We start from the raw sequence: 15,180 nt of genomic DNA on the forward strand, positions 1-15,180 counted from the left end.
GGTGATCCGAGGCTTGGCTAGGGGCAGGTATTGGGAAGGTCAGAGGTCCTTGGCTACCCTAAATCCAGCTGAATTATGATCACTAGTACCAAAATGTTTTCTCACTGATACCCCTTCTAGCTGCCCAACTTCATTCCCTAAAACGAAGTCCGGAACCGCACCCTCCTTTGTTGGGCTTGCTACATACTGGCTAAAAAAGTTCTCAGGAATGTATATTAGGAATTCTGCATCCTCTAAACCTTTCACACTACTTCCATCCCAGCTAATATTAGGTAGTTGAAATCCCCTACTATTACTGCCCTGTAGTTTTTGCATTTCTCAGCAATTTGGCTACATATTTGCTCTTCTATTTCCCTCTGACTGTTTGGGAGTCTATAGTACACTCCTAGCAGTGTGATCGCCCCTTTTTTGTTCTTCAATTCGAAGAGGATAATACCAGGATAATACCAGCGATGAGGGAGAGATTGGAGAAACTGGTCTCCTTAGAGCAGAGAAAGTTAATGAGGGATTTTGATAGAGCAAGTAGGGAAGTAACTATTTCCTCTAGCAAGTGGGTTGGTTACCAGTTGTTACGATCTGGAACACAGTAACTGAAAGCGTGTTAGAATCATAGAAACTTTCAAAAGGCAATTTAAGAGGACTAATTTGTAGGTTTTGAGGAAAAAGTTGGGATGTGGAACTAAACTGGATAGCTCTTTCAAAGAGCCAGCACAGATACAACAGGCCTAATGTGCTGCAAGATTCAAGGGATAAGGTGTTGTCCCACAGGATTCTGTCCTGACACCCATGTTATTCAACGTCTACACCAATGATCTGCCCGAAACAGAATCCCGCAAGTTCATATACGCTGATGACATTGCCTTGGACACGCAAAACATGAATCTGTCCATCACCGAAGAGACCCTGACCAGTGATTTACAGAGGAAGGAGTCCTACTTCCGCCGATGGCGACTTCGGCCAAACCCGCAAAAGACTGTCACCTCGATATTCCACCTCAATAGCCATCAAGCAAACCAAGCTTTGAAAATCTCCTTTTGCGGCGCAGGGGTAAGTCATGCCAAAAAAAACTCCTATTTCGGAGTCACGCTTGATTGCACCCTGTCATATACACAACTCCAGAGCCTTGGGAAGAAACTAAAGAGTAGGGTCAACTTGATCCAGAAACTCGCCAGACCCACATGGGGAGCAGATGCTCAAACCCTCCGTACGGCAGCACTCGCCCTGGTGTACAGCGGAGTACTGCTCTCCGGCATGGCTATCAAGTCCACATGTCAATTCCGTTGATGTCCAGCTGAATCCTACTATGAGAATTATCACCGATACGCTTTTATCAACACCAACACCGTGGCTGCCCATGCTTGCAAACATCGCACTACCACACCTATGCTACACCTCCTGAGAATACAACCACTACACCAGCAAAAACATGCCAATCCAGGCCGACTTGAACAACCTACCACCAACCTGTCTTAAATCTAGAAGGCCATTTTGGACCGTCGCCAAAGCCCTTCAGCGATCTCCCCTCAGCCTTGATGACTGATGGTGAAATGCTTGGAAGAACTGACATACGGAATGGATTCCTTATAGAGGACTCCACAGTACAACCTGAAGGATCAAACCTTCCTCGCAAAGAGTGGACAACCATCAACCGCCGCAAAATTGGTCATGGTAGATACAGCCACCTTCTCCATAGGTGGAAGATTAAAACATCACCATCAAGTGATGTGGAGCTGCTAATCAGACCCTGGAGCACATCATTGAGCACTGGCCTCAGAGGCTGCTTACAAATTTCCTCAAAGATATCCACGCTGTTACATCGGAAGCTTTGGCCTGGATATCCAACTTAGATATTGACATTCGATTTGCTTTGCTACTACCAGACAAAAGAAGAAGTGTTGCTGGAAAGTCCTGTCCCCTCAGCACAGATTCACACGAGGCATGTAGTGAAGTCAAGGTCACTCTGGACCTGCACCTTTATTTCACAGCTCTGGAATGCTGCACTTGCCTGAGACCTGTCCTTTTTTCCCTGTCTCTTGCAAGTGCACCCCTGGTGGTAAGGTATGCTGGTGGTTAAAGGTCATATCTTATTACAGTCATGTATAGCATGTTAGGATACAGTTATATATAATAATGTAAGATACATAACATCACCCTCCCCCAAGGTCTTATTGTCTTTATACGTTCAGTCTCTCAGGTGGTCTACGCTCTCGCGTGGAGCGTCTGAGTTGTGGTTCAGTTGTTTGCCTTGGTGTCTGTTTTTCTTTGGGTGTGGTATCTCGCCTGGGCTGTCTGTTCCGATTGGTGCGATTGTTGTTGACTCGCCTGGGCTGTCTGTTGGGATTGCCCTTTCCTCAGGTTGTTCCCTCTGTCTGTCCACCAGGTGCGGTGCGAGTTCCACATTGTAGTCTGCCTCTGGTTCCGCAGTGTTGTTGGTAAATCTGCTTTTGACTTGGTCTACATGCCTACGGCAGGTTTTGCCATTGTCCTTTTGTACTACCAGTAGCCTGTTTCCTTCCTTGCCCGTTACTGTCCCTGCAAGCCATTTGGGACCCCTTCCAATAGTTTAGTACAAACACTTGGTCCCTATCTCATTCCATCTCCCCCTCGAATTTCTGTCATGGTACTCAGTCAGTTTACGGCGCTTTGCCGCAACGATTTCGTGCATGTCTGGGAGGATTAATGAGAGCCTTGTTTTTAAAGTCCTTTTCATCAACAGTTGCGCGGGGGGGGGGGGGGGCATCCCAGTCAGTGAGTGCGGACGAGATCTGTATGCCAGCAGCAGTCGCGACAGGCGACTCTGCAGCGTGGGACCTTGGATTTTAAGCATGCCTTGTTTAATGATTTGCACTGCTCTCTCCGCCTGGCCGTTGGAGGCCGGCATGAACGGTGCCGTCTTGACGTGATTTATACCGTGGTCAATTATAAAGTCTTGGAATTCTGTGCTGGTGAAGCACAGACCATTGTCACTGACCAATATGTCAGGGATTCCGTGCGTTGCAAACATGGTTGCGAGGCTCTCCACAGTGGTGGAGGTTGTGCTCGAGTTTAAAATGGTGCATTCGATCCACTTTGAAAATGCATCTACAACTACGAGGAACATTTTGCCCATGAATGGGCCCGCATAGTCTACGTGCACCCACGACCACGGTTTGGTAGGCCAGGGCCAGGGGTTCAGTGGAGCCTCCCTGGGGGCATTGCTGAGTTGGGCACAAATGGTGCACCTTCGGACGCAGAGCTCCAAGTCCGCGTCAATACCAGGCCACCAGACGTGGGATCTGGCTATGTCCTTCATGAGAACGATCCCCGGGTGCTCGCGGTGGAGCTCCCAGACAAATGCCTCTCTGCCTCGCAGAGGCATGACTACTCGGCTGCCCCAGATCAGGCAGTCTGCTTGTAGTGATAGCTCATGCATGCGCTTGTGAAAGGGTTTTAATTCCTCGGGACAGGCATCGCGAGCCTCTGCCCAGTCACCGGTTAGGACACATCTTTTTACTAAAGATAACGTGGGGTCGCTGGCCGTCCAGGCTCTGATTTGGCGAGTGTCATGGGCGAACCTGTGGACTCAAAGGCATTGATTGCCACAACTATCTCAGTCTGTTCGTCAGACCCTTCCGTGGTCGCCAGAGGTAGCCTGCTGAGCGCGTCGGCATAGTTGTCTGTGCCTTATGGTATAGTCGTAGGACGCCAGCATGAGTGCCCACCGTTGAATTCGCGCCGAGGCGTTGGCGTTTATTGCCTTGCTCTCCGATAGGAGGGACGTGAGGGGCGTGTGGTCGGTTTCGAACGCAAACCTGGCCCCGAAAATGTATTGGTGCATCTTTTTGACACCGTACACGCACGCGAGCGCCACCTTCTCTACCATTCCGTACCCGCGCTCCGCCCGCGAAAGTGACCTGGAGGCATAAGCTTTGGATTGTAATTTGCCCGCACTATTGACATGTTGCAAAACGCACCTGACCCCATACGCTGACGCATCGCATGTGAGAACTAGCTTTTTACCTGTGTCAAAGAAAGTCAAAACACTGTTGGAACACAGAAGGTTGCGTGCCTTATTGAAGGCGCGTTGCTGGGCATCCCCCCAAAACCAATCGCACCCCTTCCCGAGTAGCACGTGGAGAGGCTCCAGCAGCGTGCTTAAGTTCTGCATAAAGTTCCCAAAGTAATTGAGTAGCCCGAGAAAGGCGCACAGTTCTGAGACATTCCGGCGCCTGGGTGCCAGGCGAATTGCTTCTGTTTTGGACTCTGTTGGGCAGATTCCATCAGCGGCAATCCTTCTGCCCAAAAATTCAACCTTGGGTGCGAGAAACAGGCACTTGGATTTCTTGACTAGTAGGCCTACCCGATCCAACCGCTTTAGTACTTTCTCCAAATTACGGAGATGGGAGTCGGTGCCCCTGCCCGTGATAAGTATGTTGTCTTGCAATACAACCGTTCCCGGGATGGACTTGAGCAGACTCTCCATGTTGCGCTGGAATATGACAGCTGCCGACCTGATGCCGAATGGGCATCGATTGTACAGGAAAAGGCCTCGATGTGTGTTGATGCCGGTGAGTAGCTTGGATTCCTCGGTCAATTCTTGCGTCATATACGCAGATGTGAGGTCTAATTTTGATAAAAGTTTACCTCCAGCCAATGTGGCAAATAAGTCCTCCGCTCTGGGCAGCGGGTACTGGTCCTGTAGGGAGACTCTGTTTATGGTAGATTTGTAGTCCCCACAGATTCGTACGGATCCATCAGGCTTCATGACTGGGATGATGGGACTTGCTCAGTCGCTAAATTCCACAGGTGATATAATGCCTTCCCGCAGAAGCCTGTCTAGTTCGTGTTCAATCTTTTCCCTCATCACATAGGGTACAGCTCTGGCCTTGTGATGGACCGGTCTAGCATCCTGTGTGATGTAGATTTTGACTTTGGCCCCTTTGAAAGTGCCCACACCTGGCTGAAAGAGATGTTCAAATCGCTTTATAACTGTTGAGCAGGAAATCCGTTCCTCTAATGACATGGTATGGACATCATCCCATTTCCAGTTTAGTTTTGCCAGCCAGCTTCTCCCCAGCAGTGCTGGGGGGTCTCCAGGGACAATCCATAGGGGAAGTCGGTTCACTGTCCCTTTGTGTGTGACAGAGAGCATGGCGCTGCCGAGGACTGGTACGATTTCTTTGGTATAGGTCCTTAGTTTGGTGTCAACCCTTGTGAGTTTTGGTCTGTCTCTTTTATGCGGCCACAGTTGTTCAAATTGTTGAGCCCCCATGAGAGATTGACTCGCTCCCGTATCCAGCTCCATGTTGACAGATATCCCGTTGAGTAGGACCCTCATCATTATAGGAGGCGTCCTGTTGTAGGAGCAGCGGCCATTGATCGCGTTGACCCACTGTACACCGGTGTCCCGGGTACTGTCCCCACCATCTTGTGACCCATCCGATTTGTATACCAGCCGGGCTGCCGTTTTTTTGCACATGCGGGCCAAATGCCCTGTATATTCACAATTTCTGCAAACAGCCTGCTGAAATCGACATCCCCTTGATGAGTGTCCACCCCCACACCTCCAGCACAGACCTGTTCCATTGTGAAAAAAGTTCCCAAAGAATGAGCTGCGTCTGGCTGATCTCTCTTGAGCTTCTCTCAGTTTGTAGTTGATTGCTCGCATTGTGGGTTGATGAGGTGTGAACGGCCATTCCTGTGGCCCTTGATGGCTTCTGCCTGCTGTCGAGAACCTGTTCTCCCGGTTTTGTCTGTGTGTGGGGGTAGCAGCTTGTTTAGTGCTGTGAACTTCTTGTTCCAATATTTCGTTAGTTGTTGTACCTGCATTGTAAATTAACCTCGTTTCTTCTTCCCCTACCTAGAATGTCTGTGCAACCAGTGCTGCTGCCTCCAAGGTCAGGTTCTTGGTCTCGATGAGCTTTCGGAATATGCCTGCGTGGCCTATTCCTTCAATGAAAAAGTCTCTCAGCATTTCTCTCCTCAGTTCATCGGAGAACTCACATAAACTAGCCAACCTCCGAAGTTCCGCCACGAAGTCGGGTATGCTCTGGCCCACACAGCGTCTGTAGTTGTAGAACCTGTGTCTGGCCATGTGTAGGCTGCTCGCTGGCTTCAGGTGGTCTCTTACCAGTGTGCTCAATTCTTCAAATCACTTGCTTGCTGGTTTCTCGGGTGCCAACAGATCCTTCATTAAAGCGTATGTTTTCGAGCCACAGCTGGTCAAGAGATGGGCTCTTCTCTTGTCTGCCTTATCGTCGCCTAACCAGTCTTTGGTTACAAAGCTTTGCTGGAGCCTTTCTATAAAGTCCTCTCAATTGTCTCCCGCATTGTACTTTTCATCTGATCCGTTGTTCGCCATTCTGTGGATTCTGTAATCCCGTAACCCGTCGCCACTGTAAAGTCCTGTCCCTTCAGTACAGATTCACACGAGGCATGTAGTGAAGTCAAGGTCACTCTGGATCTGCACCTTTATTTCACAGCTCTGAAATGCTGCACTTGCCTGAGACCTGTCCTTATATACCTGTCTCTTGTAAGTGCACCCCTGGTGGTAAGGTATGCTGGTGGTTACAGGTCATATCTTATTACAGTCATGTATAGCATGTTAGGATACAGTTATATATAATAATGTAAGATACATGACAGTTGCCAATTAACCTGGGATGCTGAAAAACGTTACAACGCAGAGGCCACTCCCACCTCTTAATCTTAAAGGAACTCCGACAGCGACACAAATATTTGCTGGACTGAGACTGCAAAAATGAAGTCATGTCCAAGTGTCAAATATAGAGCAGATGCTTCTTGCCAGATCCTTCCTTGCCGCCTTGGCTTTAATTTCATGGCTACCCATAACACTAGAAATCAACAGTTAAAAATATTAACATTTACCAGATTTTAACTGAGCCATCTGTTTTAATGAATGGCAAAGGAACAAAGTGTGGGTTTGCACTTGTTATCCTTTATGTAGTGTATTACAGACCTACACTGTGGTATTGTGGAGAAACGGAGCAGGAATCTCCCCTCCCCTTCCCCCCTTCCCAAGAGAGGATGGGGAAGGAGGGAAATCAAACAAGAATCAGAGATGCTCTGGTATATCTTCCACTTGCTGTATGGTATCCTTAGAGCTGCATTGGCAGGGGAATGGGAAAAGTCACTTGCCGTCTTGGTTAAGAATAGTACGTGGCACAGACAAAGGAAAAGAAGAAAATATATTAAAAAAGGGGGCAGGAAGGAAGGGGAAGTCACATCCACAAAAACAAAACACAAAAGAAAAACGATCTGCATTGTAAGCAGGTAGAAATTTGTGAACTTAATCAATTCAACCTTGCAGTTGAAGAAATTGTAATACTGATGTCTTGATCCAAATGTTTTTCTTTTTAGATCACATAGATGCATACTATGGAGCCTTGGGGGCCAAATATAAAGTTTAAATCTATGTTCCCATAATTTGGATATATATTTAAGGTTGCCGATACCAATAGATCACGATGTTCTGATTTGGATTAATTCACCAGTAAAGCAACAGTGCCAACAACCATGTTTTCCAAACCTGCAGGCTCACACAAAAAAAGAAAAAGAAAATTCAAATGCAACAAACCAGCGAATAAAATATAAGCAAATAAGCCTGGGTTACCCAGGATTCATGGGCTGGATTGCATGGACAAAATGAGAGTGAGTGCCCAATCGGAAACAGCCACTGATTTTTATTTATAAACGTAGACAACTGATAGGAAGTCTGAAATGCTGATAGCTTGCATGTATGCTCACAATGAAATAAAAAAAACTGTCTTCTGGAGTATTGATATGCTGATTCATAATTACATATGGCTGGTATCCCGTCTTTTTTTTCCCGGAAGATCAGATTTGTCTTCAATTTGACTTTAACAATGCAATCTCTTCCTTTCCTTATCACCTGACTTGTCCAGCTTATCAACACTATGTTTGGCTCACTTTCCGTTACAACAGTGACTACACTTCAAAAGTACTTCCTTGGCTGTAAAGTCCTTTAGGACATCCTGAGGTTATGAAAGGTCTTATGTGAAATAAGAAATAGGAGCAGGAGTTGGCTATACGGCCCCTCAAGCCTGCTCCGCCATTTAATACGATCATGATTGATCCGATCACGGATTCAGGTCCACTTCCCTGCCCGCTCCCTATAACCCCTTATCGTTTAAGAAACTGTCTATTTCTGTCTTAAATTTATTCAATGTCCCAGTTTTCACAGCTCTCTGAAGCAGCGCATTCCACAGATTTACAACCCTCAGAGAAGAAATTCCTCCTCATCTCAGTTTTAAATGGGTGGCTTCTTATTCAAAGATCATGCCCTCTAGTTCTAGTCTCCCCTATCTGTGGAAACATCCTCTCTGCATCCACCTTGTCAAGCTCCCTCATAATCTTATACGTTTCGATAAGATCACCTCTTATTCTTCTGAACTCGTGATTTCGGCCCAACCTAATCAACCTATCTTCATAAGTCAACCTCCTCATCTCTGGAATCAACCTAGTGAACTTTCTCTGAATAGCCTCCAATGCAAGTATAAATTCCTTAAATACAGAGACCAAAACTGTACGCAGTACTCCAGGTGTGGCCTGGAGTATATAAAAAGGAAAATGGTGGCTAAAGTAAATGTTGGTCCCTTAGAGGATGAGACTGGGGAATTAGTAATGGGGAACATGGAAATGACAAAAACTCTGAACAAATATTTTGTATCAGTCTTTACGGTAGAGGACACTAGCAATATTCCGACAGTGGATAATCAAGGGGCTATAGGGGGTGAGGAACTTAACACAATCACAATCACTAAGGAGGTGGTACTCCGTAAGATAATGGGACTAAAGGCAGATAAATCCCCTGGACCTGATGGCTTACATCCTAGGGTGTTAAGAGAAGTAGCGGCAGGGATTGTGGATGCATTGGTTGTAATTTACCAAAATTCCCTGGATTCTGGGGAGGTCCCAGCAGATTGGAAAACTGCAAATGTAATGCCCCTATTTAAAAAAGGAGGCAATCAAAAAGCAGGAAACTATAAACCAGTTAGCCTAACATCTGTGGTTGGGAAAATGTTGGAGTCCATTATTAAAGAAGCAATAGCAGGACATTTGGAACAGCAAAATTCGGTCAGGCAGCGTCAGCATGGATTTATGAAGGGGAAATCATGTTTGACAAATTTGCTGGAGTTCTTTGAAGATGTAACAAACAGGATGGATAAAGAGGAACCAGTGGATGTGGTTTATTTGGACTTCCAGAAGGCATTTGACAAGGTGCAACATAAAAGGTTACTGCACAAGATAAAGGTTCACGGGGTTGGGAGTAATATATTAGCATGGATAGAGGATTGGCTAACTAACAGAAAACAGAGTCAGGATAAATGGTTCATTCTCTGGTTGGCAACCAGTAACTCGTGGGGTGCTGGCTGCAGGGATCGGTGCTGGGACCCCAACTATTTACAATCTATATAAACAACTTGGAAGAAGGGACTAAGTGTAACGTAGCCAAGTTTGCTGACGATACAAAGATGGGAAAAGCAATATGTGAGGAGGACACAAAAAATCTGCAAAAGGACATAGACGGGCTAAGTGAATGGGCAAAAATTTGGCAGATGGAGTATAACGTTGGAAAGTGTGAGGTCATGCACTTTGGCAGAACAAATCAAAGAGCAAATTATTATTTAAATGGAGAACGATTGCAAAGTGCCGCAGTACAGCGGGACCTGGGGGTACTTGTGCATGAAACACATAGATAGTATGCAGGTACAGCAAGTGATCAGGAAGGCCAATGGTATCTTGGCCTTTATTGCAAATGGGATGGAGTATAAAAGCAGGGAAATCTTGCTACAGCTATATTAGGTATTGGTGAGGCCACACCTGGAATACTGCGTGCGGTTTTGGTTTCCATATTTACAAAAGGATATACTTGCTTTGGAGGCAGTTCAGAGAAGATTCACTAGGTTGATTCCGGGGATGAGGGGGTTGACTTATGAAGAAAGGCTGAATAGGTTGGGCCTCTACTCATTGGAATTCAGAAGAATGAGAGGTGATCTTATCGAAACGTATAAGATTATGAGGGGACTTGACAAGGTGGATGCAGAGAGGATGTTTCTACTGATGGGGGAGACTAGAACTAGAGGGCATGATCTTAGAAAAAGGGACTGCCCATTTAAAACAGAGATGAGGAGGAATTTCTTCTCTATGGAATTCGCTGCCTCAGAGAGCTGTGGAAGCTGGGACATTGAATAAATTTAAGACAGAAATAGACAGTTTCTTAAACGATAAGGGGATAAGGGGTTATGGGGTGCGGGCGGGGAAGTGGAGCTGAGTCCATGATCAGATCAGCCATGATCTTATTGAATGGCGGAGCAGGCCGAACGGGTCATATGGCCCACTCTTGCTCCTATTTCTTGAGAGTTGTGAAATATCTCCTTAAATGTATACACTGTTCATCAACCGTCCTACACTTTTATCTATTTTACTAGTCCACTTTAGCCAACTCAGCCCTCATACCTTCATAGTCTCCTTTATTTAAGCTTAGTATGCTGGTTAGAGATCCAACTTTCTCGCCCTCCATCTGAATTTGAAATTCAATGCAATTGAATGCAAGTCTTTTCGGTTCACTTCATTCTTGGGAATAAAAATTGGCTGTAACACATGACATTAAACAAAGTTTCGGAGAAGGGGCTTCAAATCAATATGCTTCATAATATTTTCTATTTTTAATTACCTCTAACAAAGATTTTACTCCTTCCACCTGAATTTCACGCAATCCCACTATTTGCACTACATGGTTGCCATCTTCCCTGGCAAACAACCTGGAAGTAAGAATATGAAAAGTCATAACTATGTAACTAAAATAACACACTGCTCTTACTTCTAAATTAATGAAAACAAACATCCACCAAATACATCTGTAAGAAAGTACTTTAGTTGTTTTAAATATATTTATAATTTTGCTGCACATGGTACAAAGAGGAATCCTTCCTTCTTAATCATATTACAGACTGTGGGAGATTTTCGGTTTCACAAATTAGTGCATTCTGATGTCTTGTTACACAGATCTTTTGACTAGTGCTGATAGGATCAGAAGAGTTAGCTATGATAAAATCTGCAAATACAAGAGCCCCTCCCCTCCCACAAAAAAAAACTAACGGCAGAATGTCACTTAAGTGAGCAGTTTAGTTATTAACAGTTAAATTACGTTTTTTTAAAAGAAAGATATGAAACATAAACATTTACAGCACAGAAGGAGGCTATTCATCCCTTCATATTTGTGCTGGCTCTTTGCTAGAGCAATCAAAATTAATCTCAATGCCCTGGTCTCCACCCATAGCCTTCTATCTTTCTCTGCTTCAAATATTTAGCATTCTTCTCTTAAAAGATGATCTCCGACTTCAACGGGGGTAATTCTGACTTTGAGCGATAGAGTAAGACGGGCAATATCTGAGCAGCCGTCTGTTACAATCCTCGTGTAAAAATAATTTCTCCTAACCTCTCTCAAGAATAACGGGTCTTCTTATTCCTCCTACAAAAATGAACCACTTCACACTTCATCATCATCAGATGGGACAGTTATTGAAGGAAAGGGTGGGTGGGGAGCCTGATTTGCCGCATGCTCCTTTCGCTGTCTGCTCTTGGTTTCTGCAGGCTCTCGGCGATGAGACTCAAGGTGATCAGCGCCCTCCCAGATGCTCTTCCTCCACTTTGGGTGGTCTTCGGCCAGAGATTCTTAGGTGCCAGTGGGGATGTTGCACTTTATCAAGGAGGCTTTGAGGCTTGAAACGATTCCTCTGCCTACCTGGGGCTTGCTTGCCGTGTAGGAGTTCCGAGTAGAGCGTTTGCTTAGGGAGTCTTGTGTCGGGCATGTGGACGATGTGACCCGCCCAACGGAGCTGGTCGAGCGTGGTCAGTGCTTCGATGCTGGCCTGAGCGAGAACACTGATGTTAGTGCGTCTATCCTCCCAGTGGATTTGCAGGATCACTGGTGGTACTTCTCCAGTGTTTTGAGATGTCTGCTGTATATAGTCCATGTCTCTGAGCCATATAGGAGGGTGGGTATCACTACTGCCTTGTAGACCATAAGCTTGGTGCCAGATTTGAGGTCCTGGTCTTCAAACACTCTCTTCCTCAGGCAAACAAAGGCTGTGCTGGCACACTGGAGGCAGTGTTGGACCTCATCATCGATGTCTGCCCTTGCTGATAGTAGGCTCCCGAGGTATGGAAAATGGTCCATATTGTCCAAGGCCTTGCCGTGGATTTTGATGACCGGGGGCTGTGCTGTGTGGCGGGGTCAGGTTGGTGGAGGATCTTTGTCTTACGGATATTTAGTGTAAGGCCCATGCTTCCGTACGCCTCGGTGAAGGTATTGACGATGGCTTGGAGTTTGGCCTCTGAGTGCGCAGACGCGAGCGTCGTCCACGTACTGCAGTTCGACAAGAGGATGGAACGACCTTGGATCTAGCCTGGAGGCAGCAAATGTTGAACAGGTTCCCATTGGTTCTATAGTTTAGCTCCACTCCAGCGGGGAGCTTGTTGAGAGTGAGATGGAGCATTGCAGCAAGGAAGATTGAGAAGAGCGTTGGTGCGATGACACAGCCTTGCTTGACCCCAGTCCAAATGTGGATTGGGTCTGTGGTGGATCTGTTGGTCAGGATCACGGCTTGCATGTCATCGTGTAGCAGGAGGAGGATGGTGACAAACTTTTGGGGCCAGTCGAAACGGAGGAGGACGCTCCATAGTCTCTCATGGTTGACAGTTTCAAAGGCCTTTGTGAGGTCAAAGAAGGCCCTGTACAAGGGCTGGTGCTGTAGCCTGCATTTCTTTTGTAGTTGTCGCTACAAGAGAAATGCAGGGACCAGCACCAACCCTTCACACTTCGTAGGATTACATTGGATACACAGCACAGAAACAGGTCATTTGGCCTAATCGGTTATACTCCACTCGAGCCTCCTTCCGTCATTCCTCATCTAAATCTATCAGCATAACCCTGTATTGGCCTCTCCTTCATATGTTTGTTTAGCCTCCCCTTAAATACTATTTGCCTCAACCTCTCCATGTGGTAGCGAGTTCCACATTCTCACCACTCTCTGGGTAAAGAAGTTTCTTTTGAATTCCCTATTTGATTTCTTGGTGACTATCTTATATTGATGAACTCCAGTTATGCTCTTCCCCACAAGTGTATCCGCACTCACTGTATCTACTCTATCAAAACCTTTCATAATTTTAAAGAACTCAATTAGGTCACCCATCAACCTTCTTTTTTCAAGTGAAAAGAGATCCAGCCTGTTCATCCTTTCCTCACATTTCTCGTATAATCCTTGTAAATCTTTTCTGCACCCTATCCACTGCCTCTATATCCTTTTTATAATATGGCGACCAGAATTGTACGCAGTACTCCAAGGGTGGTCTAACCACGGTTCGATACAGGTTTAGCATAACTTTACTACTTTTCAATTCTATCCCTCTAGAAATAAACCCTAGTGCTTAGTTTGCTTTTTTATGGACTTGTTAAGCTGTGTTGCTACTTTTAGTGATTTGTGTATTTGTACTGAGATCCTTTTGTTCCTCTACCCAACCCAGACTCGCACTCTCCTCCCTATTCTTCCTACCAAAATGTAATACCTCACATTTATCTGTTTTGAATTTGCCAATTATATGCCCATTCTGCACATTTATCAATGTCTTCATGTAATTTGTTGCAGTCCTCCTCAGAATTAACTATCCCCCCATCCCCACCAACTTGGTATCATCCGGAAATTTAGAAATTGTGTTTTTGATTCCAAAGTCTAAATCGTTAATATAAATTGTGAACAACAGTGATCCCAGCATTGATCCAGTGGAACACCATTACCTAACCTTACGCCCTACTCTTTGCTTTGTGTCTTGAAGCCAGCTAGCTATCCATTCTGCTACTTGTCCCCTGACTCCACATTCTCTGAACTTATTCATTAGTCTATTATATGACACGTTATCGAAGGCGTTTTGAAAATCTAGATAAATTACATCTACATGACACTTTGCTATATTGAATTTCATTTTCCATTTATCCACCCACTTTGCAAGTCTGTTTATATCTTCCTGTATTTTGGTGCAGTCTTCCACATTATTGGTTATACTCTTAATTTGCTTTCATCTATAAATTTCAACAGAGACATACAATGCTACGGAGGTGGAAATAGGCAATCTTAGTTATGTTGGGCGGGGGGGGGGGGGGGAAGGAAAGAGAGACTGGAGGGGCAGTTGGCAGTTTGTGGCGAGGACTGAAAACAATGGCTTTGGTCTTCCCAATATTTAATTGGAGAAAATTTCGGCTCATCCAGAACTGGATGTTGGACAAGCAGTCTGACTATTTAGAGACCATGGTGGCGTTGAGAGAAATGGTAGTGAGGTAGAGCTGGACTTGTGGAAACTGACGCTGTGTTTTCGGTTGATGTTGCCAAGGGCATAAGAACATAAGAAATAGGAGCAGGAGTTGGCCATACAGCCCCTCGAGCATGCTCCGCCATTCAATACGATTATGGCTGATCCGATCATGGACTCAGATCCACTTCTCTGCCCGCTCCCCATTACTCCTTATCGGTTAAGAAATTGTCTATCTCTGTCTTAAATTTATTCAATGACCCAGCTTCCACAGCTCTTTGAGGCAGCGAATTCCACAGATTTACAACCCTCAGAGAGGAAATTCCTCCTCATCTCAGTTTTAAATGGACGGCCCTTTATTCCATTATATCCCCTAGTTCTAGTCTCCCCTATCAGTGGAAACATCCTCTCTGCATCCATCTTGTCAAGCCCCCTCATAATCTTATGTTTCGATAAGATCACCTCTCAATCTTCTGAATTCCAATGAGTAGAGGCCCAACCTTTCCTCATAAGTCAACCTCCTCATCTCCGGAATCAACCTAGTGAACCTTCTCTGAACTGCCTCCAAAGCAAGTATATCCTTTTTATATATAGAAACCAAAACTGTATGCAGTATTCCAGGTGTGGTCTCACCAATACCCTGTATAACTATAGCACGATTTCCTTGCTTTTATACTCCATCTCCTTTGCAATAAAGGCCAAGATTCCATTGGCCTTCCTGATCACTTGCTATACTTGCATACTAACCGTTTGTGTTTCATGCACCAGGTCCCGCTGTACTGCGGCACTTTGCAATTTTTCTCTATTTAAATAATAACTTGCTCTTTTATTTTTTCTGCCAAAGTGCATAAC

At 45.4% G+C, this 15,180-nt stretch overlaps 1 protein-coding gene across 1 annotated transcript in view; it reads right to left on the reverse strand.

Annotated features, from left to right (window-relative positions):
* Positions 1-15,180, reverse strand: part of LOC139239443 (kinesin-like protein KIF24) — a 148,480-nt gene that overhangs the window by 56,501 nt on the left and 76,799 nt on the right. Inside the window, exon 6 of the mRNA XM_070868192.1 lies at positions 10,697-10,784. Within this exon, the coding sequence (XP_070724293.1) occupies positions 10,697-10,784 (88 nt within the window). The remainder of the gene's footprint in view (positions 1-10,696; positions 10,785-15,180) is intronic.

The sequence above is a fragment of the Pristiophorus japonicus genome, chromosome 2, assembly GCF_044704955.1.
Source record: "Pristiophorus japonicus isolate sPriJap1 chromosome 2, sPriJap1.hap1, whole genome shotgun sequence".
In the NCBI taxonomy this organism is placed as follows: Eukaryota; Metazoa; Chordata; class Chondrichthyes; family Pristiophoridae; genus Pristiophorus; species Pristiophorus japonicus.